At 37.8% G+C, this 14,273-nt stretch overlaps 2 protein-coding genes across 2 annotated transcripts; both read right to left on the reverse strand.

Annotated features, from left to right (window-relative positions):
- Nucleotides 1-2,564: 2,564 nt before the first annotated feature.
- Nucleotides 2,565-4,052, reverse strand: LOC131324486 (uncharacterized). Its single transcript, XM_058356466.1, has 2 exons — nucleotides 2,926-4,052; nucleotides 2,565-2,840 (listed from the first exon to the last, which is right to left on the reverse strand). The coding sequence occupies exons 1-2, from the start codon at nucleotides 3,235-3,237 to the stop codon at nucleotides 2,754-2,756; spliced, it is 399 nt and encodes a 132-aa protein (XP_058212449.1). The 5' UTR covers nucleotides 3,238-4,052; the 3' UTR covers nucleotides 2,565-2,753.
- Nucleotides 4,053-7,101: 3,049 nt separating this feature from the next.
- LOC131297879 (ruBisCO large subunit-binding protein subunit alpha, chloroplastic-like) lies at nucleotides 7,102-11,225 on the reverse strand. The gene is made up of 8 exons (XM_058345703.1): nucleotides 11,138-11,225; nucleotides 10,917-11,043; nucleotides 9,418-9,539; nucleotides 9,178-9,320; nucleotides 8,552-8,616; nucleotides 8,325-8,470; nucleotides 7,858-8,164; nucleotides 7,102-7,592 (listed from the first exon to the last, which is right to left on the reverse strand). Exons 1-8 carry the CDS (start codon nucleotides 11,189-11,191, stop codon nucleotides 7,213-7,215), a joined length of 1,344 nt encoding a protein of 447 aa, XP_058201686.1. The 5' UTR covers nucleotides 11,192-11,225; the 3' UTR covers nucleotides 7,102-7,212.
- Between the last annotated feature and the right edge of the window lie 3,048 nt (nucleotides 11,226-14,273).

Raw genomic sequence — 14,273 nt, forward strand, 5'->3', positions numbered from 1 at the left:
TGTTTGCTAGACTGTTTCTGTTTGCAGTTTTGGCATGAGGTTGTAAACTAAATGGCTATGATGAATAAGTTCTGAGCCAAATGACATAAGAGAAGGCTATGGTCTCATGCTTCCTGAGCCTACTACGATTTCTGATTTGTCCACTTGAGGAGTTGAATGGTTTCTACAGTTGACATTATATATGTACTGGTGTAGTTCTGAAGTTTTGTTCTGTTTTGCTTCTGCAGTTTGGTTAAGTTCTGGTACTGCAGTTTGGAGGGGGTGTAGTGTGTGTTTGTGTCAGGTGCAATGTGTGCGGCAAAGAGTGTGTGTGTGTGTGTTCAATTTTCTGCTCTGTCCAGTTTTAAGCAAGCTGTATCTGCTGTGTCCAATTAGCTGTTCTATATTCTAAGTGGTTCTGAATAGGGCAATGATGAAAAATAACAATATAAATGAAGGTAGTGCCTTGGCGGGGCAACTTTGGTTGCAGCCATGCGTACCCTCGTGTGTTTCGTACTAATTTTCTGAGCCCACTACGATTTCTGATCTGTCCACTTCAGGAGCTGAATGTTCTGTTGAGGTTCTGATCTGGTCTATGAAGCATGGATACGGGATACGGATACGACACGATACGGAACATTGAACATTCTATGATTCTTTTAAAAATTTCATTTTAACCCCCGCCGTATCCTAAACGTATCCTGCCGTATCCCCCACGTATCCCTCGCGTATCCGAAACGTATCCGAAATAAAAAATATTTAATTTAAATGCAGGATACTTATTTGCCGTATCCGATACGTATCGGGCCGTATCGGGCGCTGATAAGCACCCCATCGATGCCGAGGTCATTAACTCGGCGCTTGGCTGCCTGCCTCTGCCTTGGCTGTCTTGTTTTGCTCGGGCGAGTCTTGTTTTGCTCGGGCGAATCAGCTTCTGCCTTGGGCATCTCTGGTTCTGCTCAGGCGAAACAACTTCTGCTCGGGCGAAACAACTTCTGCTCGGGCGAAACAACTTCTGCTCGGGCTGTTTCCACCTTGACATGCCTTAGGCCTCAAAGATTCCTTTATTTGGCGATTTATCTACAAAACATAACCAAAGCACTATACGAGCAAACACGTTAATAATAACTAAAAAGTAATTAAATTTGACTAAAACTAGATACTAGCGCACCCTACATTACATTCTCGGGTGCTTATCAGACGTGTATCCGTATCCCTCGCGTATCCGATACTCGTACGTGACTAGTTTTGGAGTATCCGTGCTTCATAGGATCTGGTTCTCCAGTTCTGTTTCTGTATGGTGTGTCTGGGTACTGTATTCTGTAGTTGAGTTTCTGTTCAGTTTCTGTTTTGGTATTTGAGACTGTTATTTTTGGTATGTCAGCTGTTTTTGAGACTGATTTTGAGACTGCTGGTGTGTGAATGTGGGGCCTGTGTATTGTCATGCTTTGGCATAGGTAATGCTGGCCAGTATGGAGTGTGGGATGTTGTGTTTAAGTGTTGAGCATGCCAATCCAGTTTTCAGGTTTCTGTTCTGCATTGTTTTCGTGGGCTGGTTTTTAACATATGGCTATGACGAAACTTTTCTGAGCCACCTATTCACAGTGAAACATCTAAACGAGCCTTTGACTGCTGGCTGTTTCTACAGTTTTTTGTGGTTGTTTGCTGTGTCCAAACTCTTGCTGCTGCAGCATGTGGCTGCCTGTGTTCCAGTTGTGGTTCCTGCAGTAGCATTTTTGGGACACTGTAGTTTTTGGACAGTGCATGAAAACCTGCAGTTTGTGAACTCAAACAATGTATTTTTCAATACCAGATGCTGTTTTTAGGCTGTTTTGTTGTCAATTTGTAACTTATATGTTGGCCATGATGATATAAAACGAGACAATTTGAGGTGAGTCACTTATCTTGGCGGGACAAGTTATGAGGGCCAACAGTTCAATCACCGTTCGGCAACATAATTTGTAGCCAAGTAGTGCACAATGCCGGTCGAATATATCTGAGCCATATTTATTTGTAAGCATACTCTACATATTGTTTGACAATAAATATAGTTATTGTTGTATCCAACTAGATTTGCAATGAGAAGTCAAGACAAAGATAAGTTTTGGGTGGTTTTCATTGGTCGTAAACCGGGTATATATACAAGTTGGACGACCGCGGAACTACAAGTCAATGGATACGCGGGAAACTTGAAGAAAAGGTACAACACATTAGATGAAGCGGAAGAAGCATTGTTAGCATTTCATGAGGAAAGATACCGGCTAATTCAAGACATGGAGTTGGCCCGAACCAAACATCAATCAAACGACGGTGCTTCGACATCCACAAGTGCTTTGGAAGTTCAATACCAACCTAGTCTAACAACATACTTTGTTGTAATTTTTTTGTTAGGTTTCGTAAGTTGTATTTTATTGGCACATCTGTTCAATTCGGAGTAAAGTTGTAAGTTTTATTTCAAGAATTTGGACGAATTAGGTTGGGAACACTGTATAAGTTGTAAAAATTTCGTAAGTTGTATGTTTTATTTCATCAATCACGTTGGCATATTGTTTTTTGGATATTTTGTTCTCATAACTAACGTATGAAAGATATAAATTATTTGATGGTTCAAAATTTCACTGCAAAACAATAGTACAATACAGAGCCCCAACAGAAGTACACCCTCTCACATCCATACATAAAACAAATTAGGAAGCCCATTGATTTATTCGTCAACACATTTATTATCATAACTTCAATTTATTCTTCCAATGGCCGCCTTAAACTTCGAACTTCTAGTTCTCCTCGGAAACAAAGCAATAGGCCCATCGATTAAAATGGGGAAATTGCCTGTCTCGTAAATGTCTCAGATGTCGTTGATCCTACATATAAAAGTTAGGAAAACATTAACAAAATTTACAGACCAATACTTTATACAAAATTGAAAAAACATTGAAAAGTACTTACTTGGACAAATTCATTCCAAATTTCATTTGCCACCACTAGCTTGTTTTCATTTGGATTCCACCCGAACCCAGGACGCCTAAGCATAGCGTCTAGTATACGATAATCACTCTTCCATTTCTTGATCCTTCCTTCAATATGAATTTCGTTTATACCTGCTTGAGGGAAAGAAACTCGCATCTCATTTTTAAGAACTCCCAAGTAGGAAGGGCGAAACCCTCCGTTGTCGGTTCGCCAAACCCCCTGATCTACAAGGCTCGTAAGGTTTGTTAACAATGCATCCTCCTCCTCCTCGCTCCAAGCCCGGCGTGCCATTGAAATGATGAAGAAAATAAATTTACGAAATTAGGAAATGAATATGAGATGTGAGATGAGATATGGAAAATGAGTGCTATTTATAGAAACTTTGATATAATTAATTTGTTGAACCTACTACTCACATGAATTCAACTAACACCCACATGTTTCCAACCACCATCTACTCCCCATTCATTTTTATAAATTTTGGTTTTTTAAAAAATGCATAAAATTTCGGTTCTATTACACATTTTAAAAAAAAGAAAAAATTTCGTACTTTAAACATTATTAACTATTTTTATTCAACATTTTCAACAAATAACCAGTTCAAACATTTTAAAGAAAACTTATTTTATTTTATCCAAATAATCGGTACGTATTTTAACATTTTAAAATTTCATCAAGTATAAAAATATTTCTCATAAATATAATAAAGCACTTAAAAACGAAATGTAAATATTTTATTTATTTTATATAATTCTTATTATATTAGTTAGGCACATTTTCACCAAAAAAATATGTTGGCCACATGCAAATTCACCTAACAAAATTGTTGCACACTTTTTCAACTACCAAACAATGTATTTTTGCAACAAAAAAAATAAACAGAATTTTTATTTGCAAAAAACGATTTTTATCAAATTAAAACTGACTTTTTATTTTATAATATTATTAAATTATTAAATTTTTTAGTAAAAATATATATTATGGATTAAAGTTTGAAAGATTAATTATATTTGTAATTATACATATAACGTAATACATAATTAAGTATGAGACTGCACAAGGGTAAAAAAGTCATTTGACAGCTTTTTACATTATCCACCCTTCCTAATACCCCTTTTTATCCTACATCCAAACCACGTACTATTTTATCCCCCCTTTCTAATACTCCATCCAAACCAATCACTATTTAATCCCCCCTCCATAAATATCACATCAATGCGGGCCATCCCTTATTAACCAATACCCCCTACTATCTAATCCCCCCTTCTTATATAATACCTCCAAACCTAATACCGCATCCAATCGAGCCCTTAGAGTATATCAGTGTGTCTTTTCTATTAGTTCATGGTTTCAGAACCCAAACATCTCGTTCGAAGTTTTCTTTATCAAAATTTCACCTTCTGAAAACTGGAGATTGCGGGAAATAAACTTGAGTTTGCCTTGCATTGTGGCCCTTCATGTAAAAACCCTACTCCTATCTATTTAGGCGAAGTCTGTGTGCATTGATTTACATGCACGGATTTTGATATAGACGAGTTAAGGTAATCAGAAATGTCACACACACAGCAAAAGTGCACAGATTTTGTGTGGGGCCCACTACGGATCCCACACAAATAATCCAAGCCGTTCATTAAATGTAAAACATTTTTTCAAGGGCCTCCGCAAAAAATCAGCTCAATCCAACACCTATAAGTGCTTGATTCAATCATCTAACTTTTCATTATCTTGAAATTCGAATGAAAAGTTAAATGATTGAATCGAGCACCTATGAGTATCGGATTGAGCTGATTTTGATAATGAAAAGTTAGATGATTGAATCGAGCACTTATAGGTGTTGGATTGAGCTGATTTTTTGCGGAGGCCCTTGAAAAAATGTTTTACATTTAATGAACGGCTCGGATTATTTGTGTGAAAAACTTTCACCACACAAATCAATTTTTCAAATTGCCTTCGATCACGGCCTATTTTCCTGAGCGTGCGAGGCCTCTCCTTGGGTCCTCATTTACAAGTCCACTAGTGTGCAAAGTCATTTAAGATGGAAATTTTTTTTGTAACTAGACAATGTAGGATAAGATGCAAACATATAAATATTTTATGATGAATTGCATAATATGAGAGATTTTTTTGAATTATGATTATATATAATTATTATATATATTGTAGTTGCAGTAAATCTGAAACGGTACCCAATATCTGACCGATACTGGTATGTACCGTACCAGTAGAAAAATCGGGACCCTGGCCGGTACAATATTTAGAACATTGGTCACTACTCACTAAACAGTTGTCACAGTTAGGGTTGGCAATGGGGCGGGTAGGGGGTGGATACCACTATCCCCGTCCCCGATCCCCGAATCCAAATCCATCCCCATCCCCTCCCCGATCCCCACCGGGGAATTATTTTTACCCTCCATCCCCTCCCCAAACGGGGAAAGGAGATCCCCGTGGGGAATCGGGGATCCAACTAGAACCACGCAAAACTGGTATTCTTAATCCGGTATCCCTCCTGCAGCAAGATGCCAAGAACAAACAACACACGCAAAGCTCTTTAAAGCTTCGTTTCTTAGTCTCTCAACACGACGCTATTTCATGAGTTTCCAAACAAATGAGGAGAGATGAAAATTGGTTTAGTAAAGTGCAAACAATCCTACCAGGTATTCGGAAAAGTTAAATTAATGAAAAATGATAATACCAACACTATTTTTGTTTGTGCCAAAACTCTAGTGCATAAAAGTCTTGTACCTTACACATAGTACAAATGCAACCATTTTTAGTACTTAGCTTGAGCAGCCAAGGAATACTATATATGGATAAGTTACGTGTCCGGATCAACTTACGTTCATCTCGATTAATTCTACGGGCTCAATTCCACTGCCTACTTGTGGGAAGCCCAATTGAGGTTGGAGCAAAGCTCCATATGTATGAATTGAACCCAAATGAGTTAATAACACTTGAAGTTTCAAATCTGAAACTTTAGTAATAAGCAAACCTCTAAATTTTAGGCATTGACCACAAGGTACAACCTTTGGAGAAATTTTTCAGTGTCGGGTGGGTATCACGTCACCTGGCTAACGTGGTGCCCGAGCGGGCACATCCGAGCCGTCAAAAAGTGTATTGGACGGCCCAAATTGAAACACTCTCTCTCATTTCTCTCTCTCCAAATCCAAACCATCCAAAACTGAAATGAACGGTCTGAATGCACCAAACGAACACCACGTGGTACCCGCTTGACACTGAAAAATTTCTCATAACCCTTGCGTTAGAAACTTTTAGAGCACCCAATACATTATACTGGGCGTACTCTTTCACTGCTACGGGAAAGGGTGAACTTCTTACAATTCAGTATTTTAGGTACTACAAAGCCCAAATTTTGAGCAGTGATGCCAATTAGAGCATCTTCAATCCATCTTTAAAAGTCCATAATAGATAATGGATGTAACATATTGAAGGAAAATTTTATAATTTATTCTCACTTTTTGCACTTTATGAGAGAATCTAAGAGGGACTCATCGTACTTGTTAGAGATTTTGTCTCCAAAATAGGAATATGGTCTTCTCCAAATACGATTGGTCCCTCTTAGATTCTCTAATAAAGTGCAAAAAGTGAGAATAAATTACAAAATCTCACTTCAATATGTCACATCCATTCTCTATTTTAGGCTTTTAGAGATGGGTTGGAGATACTTAGGACCCTTGAAAATTGTGGTCTAAAGTTCGACTCTCATTTGTTGTCTACCAATTTATGTGTTTAGTCAGTTCATGTTGTACTTTATCTCAACTTTAATTGTTCCCTCTCCGCCTCCCTAGTGGATGGAAAAATTGGTTCTCCAAAATACTAGGCACATTGAACTGATTATCGAGTTATCAAAAGTTATATAGGTATTGTCCTTCAAGTTGCACGGACCCAAGGATTGGGTGGGACAAACGAGTAACGGCAGTTGTCAAATCCCATCGTTTCTTAGCGAGGAGTCTATTTAAAGGGATTGGGTGATTCTGCCGCGCTCCAAACACGGCAGGTGGTGCCGTGACACCAACAGTGTCGTTTTTATCATCTGATGATGGGGTCTAAAAATGCAGCCCTCTTGTTCCGTGTTTGGCTTAGCCCTTTCTTGGCATTCAAAGTTCCTTGCACACGCTCGAAGTTATTAGAGTCATATAACACCAAACATGTAAACCATATATACCTAAACATACCATAGAGATGTTATTTATATGATCCAAAACCGTTCATTAAAACCTAGCCTAGACTAAATGGCGTATTAAGCAACTACTTTTGGACTTTAGCCCGATTTTCTGCAGGAACAATCCCTTCCTCTATGGCTGCAAAAGTTGCATTCTTTGCATCCTCAACACGCAGCTTACGGTCTTCAAGTTCAGTCTCTGTCACAGCACCCACTTTAATGACAGCAACTCCCCCTGATAATTTGGCAATTCTCTCAGCGAGTTTCTCCGAGTCATACAAAGAATCTGTCTCCGACAACTCCTTTTTAATCTGTGCAATCCTAGCCTGTATCTCATCTTTTGATGCAGAATCCCCAATTATGGTAGTGAAGTCCTTTGAGATGGTCACTTTTCGTGCCAAACCAAGCTGCTCAACCGTGGTGTTCTCAATAAGCAAACCCAGGTCAGAAGCTTGGAACTCAGCTCCTGAGGATGAAGAGGTAATTTATTACATCATCACATCACAAGAACGAGAAAAATGACCACTAATTTCTACCAACTAAGTTGACCATTGCAATAGAAATGAATCACATATCTGTAAAGTAGCAATATATATATATATATATACACACACACACACACACACACATTTTTCAAAATTTGAGGGGGAACTCATGGTGTATGCACTCGAAAACAGTGACAAAAGTACAAAACAAGTACTAACAAAAACAGTCGTATAGATTTTGTATACCTGTCACAATAGCAATATCTTGAAGAAGTGCCTTCCTCCTCTCGCCAAAATCTGGTGCTTTGATGGCAGCGACATTCAGGATGCCTCTCAGCTTGTTCATGACAAGAGTGGCAAGAGCCTCACCAGTGATATCTTCGGCAATGATAAGCAAAGGGGCCCGCAATTGAGTTGTCTTCTCCAGCAAGGGGATTATATCCTTTATTGATGAGATCTTCTGATCTGTAACCAGTACTCTTGCATTCTCGAATTCAACAATCAACTTCTCAGGATTGGTTACAAATTGCGGGGAGATGTAACCCCTGTCGATCTGTAAACCAAGTGAAAGCAAATATGAATTGAGTCAAGTAAGCAGGCATCAGGACCAATGGATAATGAAAAGAGTAAGAAAACCTGAAGAATATGAAGGGGCCAAAAAGAAGAAAAACAGGTTTAAGACCAGTAAATCATGCTCCAAAAAAAATACAGACCTCCATCCCTTCTTCCGCATCAACAGTTGTCTCAAAAGAGGAGGATGACTCTATAGACAGAACACCATCAGGTCCAACCTTGTCAATTGCATCAGCAATCATGGTCCCGATAATCTCATCATTTCCAGCAGATATAGACGCAATGGCTGAAAGGTGATGTAAAACCTTATAAATAGGATAACAAGATACATAGTGAAGAAAATTATTAATCATGCTAAGCACAATACCTTTAATGTCCTCGCAGCCTTTGACAGGCCTAGCTCTCTTCTCCAACTCAACAATCAACCCCTGATATTTCATGAGTCCAATGAATAAAAGGAACATCAATTACCATAATACTGCACAATTAAGATTAAGACTATATTGTGAGACTACAAGATATAAGATAAAATTAAACAGTTCTCAAAATCCAAAGCTATACAAAGCCATGCATGACTTAAGATTAAGACTATATTGTGAGACTACAAGATATAAGATAAAATTAAACAGTTCTAAAAATCCAAAGCCATCTGCTGCCTTTCATTAATACTTTTTTAATGTATTGTCCAGTTTGGAAAGTCAAAGAAAACGCATGTAGCTTTCCAAAGCTACCTCCCATGATAGTTATTAAAAGTATATATGCTAAAGTGTGTGTGTGTGTGTGTGTGTGTGGGGGGGGGGGGGGGGGGAGACAATTACGGAAATGATGCCCTTGAATTTGGATTCTTACATATTAACAGTTGAAATTCCCATAAAGGACGAAGAAAATGGGTTGAAGGGGCTATTTATTGAAAATCTTATTGAAGCAGGTGAAATTGGGTGGGAGGGGCTATTTAGATGTTGGCTTTTAATTGTCATTTAAATTTTGCCCTGAACAGTTTCATCAATCCCTTTCTTTATTGAAACTGGATTAGCACCAGAGGTTACATTTAGTAAGCCCAATTTAATAATTTCACGAGCAAGAACTGATGCAGTTGTAGTCCCATCACCAGCGGAATCGTTGGTCTTGCTTGCAACCTTACCATGCAAAACATGTCAAATACAGAAAACAGGAAAAGGGATGTAAAAGTAAAGTAAGGGCAAGTGATATTTCAGGAGAATGACAACGACAAACCTCCCTAATTAGAGCAGCACCAGCATTTTCCATCGCATCAGGTAGCTCAATGGCTCTAGCAATGGTCACCCCATCGTTAACTACTTTTGGGGTCCCAAATTCATCCAAGACTACATTCCTCCCTTCAAGAAGCAAAAGAAAATATTTAATCCATCAAGTTCTCCTCAATGTCCTCAGATTGATGTCACTAAAGCATCTTCACAAAGTTAATGCAGTAGCAGCTACGTGCGACTTGTATAAATAAGATCATGATGCTTGATACTAAATAAACATTCAAATGAGACCAAAAGATAACACTGTTCTGTAAAGTTGACCATTTAGACTACCATCTGATGAATAAAGAAGATGCAACACAATGCCCAAAAGAGTGGAGAAAAGGTAAGAGAGGGAGAATAAGAGGAAAGGAGGCGCGGAGGAAGAGCCAGAAGGGCCCTTCGCCGAGAGGTCTCAAGAGAGCACCCACGATGAAAACATCCAATCCAATACATCATTTAATTTTTGCGGTTTCAAACCCCCCATGGTTGCAACAGTTAGAGGCTCTTTGGATTGTGAGAAAGGGAAATTAAAGAAAAGAAAAGAAAAGGCCATGGTTTTTCATCACAACTGAAATGATTTGGTAGAAACAAAATGGACCAATGAAGGTTCATCCTTTTGGTTTATCTCTGTCTTTTCTACAGTTTCATGTCTCTGTTAGTCATGCAAATAAGTGGAAGGGTTATCATTTCTTTTCTCATTCTTTCTCACCATCCAAAATACAGCTAAATCTGATGCGAGAGCCTATTAAGATGGTCAAAGAGGACTAAAAAGTGGGTCCAACCTTTTCATCAAATTAGTATCAATTCAAGCAGGAACTAATGCTCTGCTGGGAACTTGTAGAAAGTCAGGGAAGAGAAGGGAAATTAATTAAGAAAGAAAATGGGAGAAAATGAGGGGGGAAATTTTACTATTCTTAGAACACTATTTTGCCATTTTCTCTCCTCTTTCCTCTTGAACCAAACAAAGGGAAAATTTTTAAATTTTCTCTTCATTTCCACATTTTTTCACCAAAATGGTGGAAGAGGCTTTGTAGTATACGCTTGGGAAAGACATATTGATGAGACGGGAAGAGACTGAAGCATTCAATGGCTTTGTGGCTAGCATGGAAACTTCTACGAATATGTGACCAAAAAACTTATCAAATGGAATCTTTCAACGAGATTTTCAATTACATTTGATCAAAAGAAAGAGTTTGGCAGTGTATTGAAATATCTGGAGGGGTAAGAAGGAAAATTAAGTAAAAACAAAAAAAAAACATATCTTTCCCCCTCCTTAATAATTGACGAAAATGAGAAGAAAACCCCATCTTTTTTTCCTGCCTAAAAATTTCATTTTCAATTAGTAAGCCAGAAACTGAAGGAGTACATACTAACATGCTATAGCTGAACAAATCAAACAAGCCCACTTAGAAATCGAAATCCACAATTGAAGCAGAAAAGAGGGGAGTCAAATGTTATATATACCCCTAGGGCCAAGGGTGAGGCCAACGGCATCGGCGAGCTTACCGATGCCGGCCTGGAGCGCCGCCCTCGAGGCCTGGTCGAATGCGATATCCTTAGCAGCAGCTCTAACCACCAACCTCGAACTCTCCTGCACAATCAATCCACAAAACCAATCAATACAGACTACAGAGAGATATATATACACACACTCATACAGAGATACGTATAGATTAGGAGAGTACTTGTTTAGGAGAAGCAAGGACTGAGGCGGTGGAGATGGCATTTGCCGACGCCATTTTAAAAATTTTACATATCCGAGATAAAGCCCAAAAGCCGACTTCTTGGCGTCTATCTTGGATATTTTGGGTAAAAATAATTTTTTTACTTACTCCCTCCGTCCCAAAATATTTGTTCGGTTCGCAAAACGAAGACTTAAAAATAATGTATTTCTTTCGAGAAAAAATCCAAACTTTTTTTATAAATTAAAAGAACTCATCGATATCTAGTGAATTGTTGAAAAAAATTTAAATTTTTTTTGCAAAAAATAATTTTTTTTTACGTCCTTATTACGCGGACCGGACAAACATTATGGGACGGAGGGAGTAAATGATTCCTATCGTCCAGCGATAATCCACGAAATTTGACATAAAACTAATAAATGCGAGAGCGCAACCAGTGTCGGAAAAGGCGTCGACTGAGTGCGACGGCGGGCGGATGAGGAGGAGCTGGACAGTCGGTGGTGATTCCTGGTCCATGGGGCAAGAGGGTTGTGTTGTTTAGGAGGGTAGTGTTGGAGAATAAGATGAGAAGGGTAGTGTTGTCATTTTTTAACAAGAATTACCTTTATTCAGTTTTTTTTCCCATTCCAAGAAAATTGATACCTGCGAGAAGACCTCTTCTCCGTCCTCGTCATCACCGTAATCAAACAGAACCAAGTCCAGTGCAGACCCAATTTTCTTTCTCAGTTTAAAGCTCCGTTCTTTCTCCAATGCGACCTCCTTCTTCTTCTTCAATTCTGCTTGTTCTTTCAAGAAAGAAGCAACAGCTGCTTCGTCTTCTTCCTCTTCTTTTGAACCTTCGTCTGCTTCGTCTTCTTCTTCTTCCTCTTCCTTCTCTGCCAAATAGTAAGGACTCGTTTCTCCGATGAACTTGCCGCCAATGCAAGAAACTCTGTTCCGAATGATTATTTGGTTATTGTAGCATCTACGGCAGTTAAACTCCATTTCATTTTCGGAGTTCTTGGCGAAGACCCTTGCTCCCTTCACGTTCTTCAAACCACAGCGCTCGCATTTAATTGATTTCGGAAGATACCATGACTTTCTTGCCATTGTTGTTGATGAATGTGGGAGAAGGGGAAAGAGAGTGGGAAAGAAAAGAGAGAGAGAGAGAGAGAGAGAGAGAGAGAGAGAGAGAGAGAGGGATAGAGAGCAGGATAGGTTCAGGCGGGAATAACGTTTCAAGACCGTACTTGGATGAGTTCTTCAGAATTTATAGGATACAAAAAGAAATAAAGATAATGATTAAAATGGCAAATTTCACTGACCTCCCTTGAAGTTTCTAACAAGTGCAAAAACCTCCCCTGAAGTTTTCAAAATATCACTGCCCTCCTTTACTTTTTAAAATATTGTCAAGATTCCCCCTTATTGTCTAATTGGCTCTAACGGTGTTAACTTTGGAGGAAAACGACACATATGCCCTTAGCAAAAACAACCTTTTCTTTGCATTCAAAGTTATCCACTGTCCTAGCTCATTTCCTTTTGTAAAAAATCATTTAGCCTAGTGGGACCAACAAAGTTAATGCAACATGATAAATTAAATATGAGGCTATTCAAGAAATTTTTATGTTTTAAATTCAAATCTAAGTTTATTTATTTCTTGGTTTCTGAAAATTAACATTGTTAAAAAAATATTTATATTTAATTTTAAATGAGAAATGATGTCCAAAAATATTATACAGAAAATAGAGCCCCTAATTGATATGAGGCCTAGGCAAAAACTTAATTGTTTGCCCTCAAGTCGCCACTAAGAATTTGGATTGTTATTTCTGTGTTATGGTGCACATAGGCCTCATTCTCCCCAACCTTTTTTTGTATTTTTATCTAAATGGTATTTTTGGACCCATTTTGTCTTCATGTTAAAGACAATTCATTCACCATGTTTTAGGTATTGTTTGGTAGTATTTAATTTTTCTTATTTTTATTGAGTTTTTCAGCATAATTTTTTAATTAATTATTTGTCTCTACCAGAGGAATCAGAAGAGTAAAAAAATGTGGTCAAAAGTAATAAAAAAAAAAAAGAGATAGGACAACATTAATAACAAAAATGCCAATTGTTTCAAACTTTTTGTCTTCTTTTTTTTTTGAACGGCAAAAAAATTTCATTAATCTTGAAGATTACAAAACTAATGGGAGTAAAGAAACAACATCATGTTTAGAAAAACAAATCTCCCAAACCGAAACCAAACATTTCGTTTTCAGTAACATGAATCTAAAAACAATAAAAAAAGACAAAACAAAAGTAACAAGACAAAAGTTTAGGAAGAATTAATGAGTCAAACATTTTATGGAGAATGGTGGGTATGGGTATTTCAGCACGTGTTGAAAGAAAAAATACCAAAAATAAAATTAGGAAGAATGAGGCGTTTTGGTTCCGTTCCGCTAAGGTTCTTATTTTTTTAAAATTTATTTTTCGCTATGAGACAAGTCATTCTCACGATTCATTACCTTCACTTATTTGAGTTAGCGAAAAGGGGTCATAAGTGTAGTTTAGACTAAAGTAACTATTTCTTATTTGTATTTTATTGACTTTTTTTTAAAACTTTTGCGCAAAAGATTTAGCCATGTGGATTCATCTCAATGAGAAGAATAAAAAAATTAACAAATGAATCGAACTTGAAATAAAATTATCAAAGATAATAATGATTTCAAAAATAAGTTATGTATTTCTTACAATTGTTTCGGCAAGAAAGGTCAAGTTTGGTTGAGTAAAAACAAGAGTTTAGGGGTAAAATGAGAATTAATAAGTGAAAAACAGGTGACATCAGCAATTTCTGTTAACTTAGTCGGCAGATACTAACAGAAGGGGGAATAGAGATAACATTTTGAAAAGTAAGGGAAGGCTGCGATATTTCAGAAACCTTGAGGGAGGTAGCTGCAGTTGTCAGAAACTTCACTAAGGGGGAATAGAGATAACATTTTGAAAAGTAAGGGAAGGCTGCGATATTTCAGAAACCTTGAGGGAGGTAGCTGCAGTTGTCAGAAACTTCACGGGAGGTCAGTGAAATTTACCCTAGAAATAATGAATGTAAAGAGAAATGAGATAAAGGAGTTGCTATTCGCAACCCTTTATTTTCTCTCATGGCCAACTACATTTCGGTAA

This window comes from Rhododendron vialii, chromosome 1a, assembly GCF_030253575.1.
Source record: "Rhododendron vialii isolate Sample 1 chromosome 1a, ASM3025357v1".
Lineage (NCBI taxonomy): Eukaryota > Viridiplantae > Streptophyta > Magnoliopsida > Ericales > Ericaceae > Rhododendron > Rhododendron vialii.

Coding starts and splice junctions, on each gene's coding strand:
- LOC131297879 (XM_058345703.1), bottom strand. CDS start 11,191: ATGGCGTCGGCAAATGCCATCTCCACCGCCTCAGTCCTTGCTTCTCCT. Junction 8,471..8,551: donor AGGCTGCGAGGACATTAAAG/GTATTGTGCTTA, acceptor ATCACCTTTCAG/CCATTGCGTCTATATCTGCT. Junction 7,593..7,857: donor AGATATTGCTATTGTGACAG/GTATACAAAATC, acceptor CTTCATCCTCAG/GAGCTGAGTTCCAAGCTTCT.
- LOC131324486 (XM_058356466.1), bottom strand. CDS start 3,237: ATGGCACGCCGGGCTTGGAGCGAGGAGGAGGAGGATGCATTGTTAACA. Junction 2,841..2,925: donor TTTGGAATGAATTTGTCCAA/GTAAGTACTTTT, acceptor TTTTATATGTAG/GATCAACGACATCTGAGACA.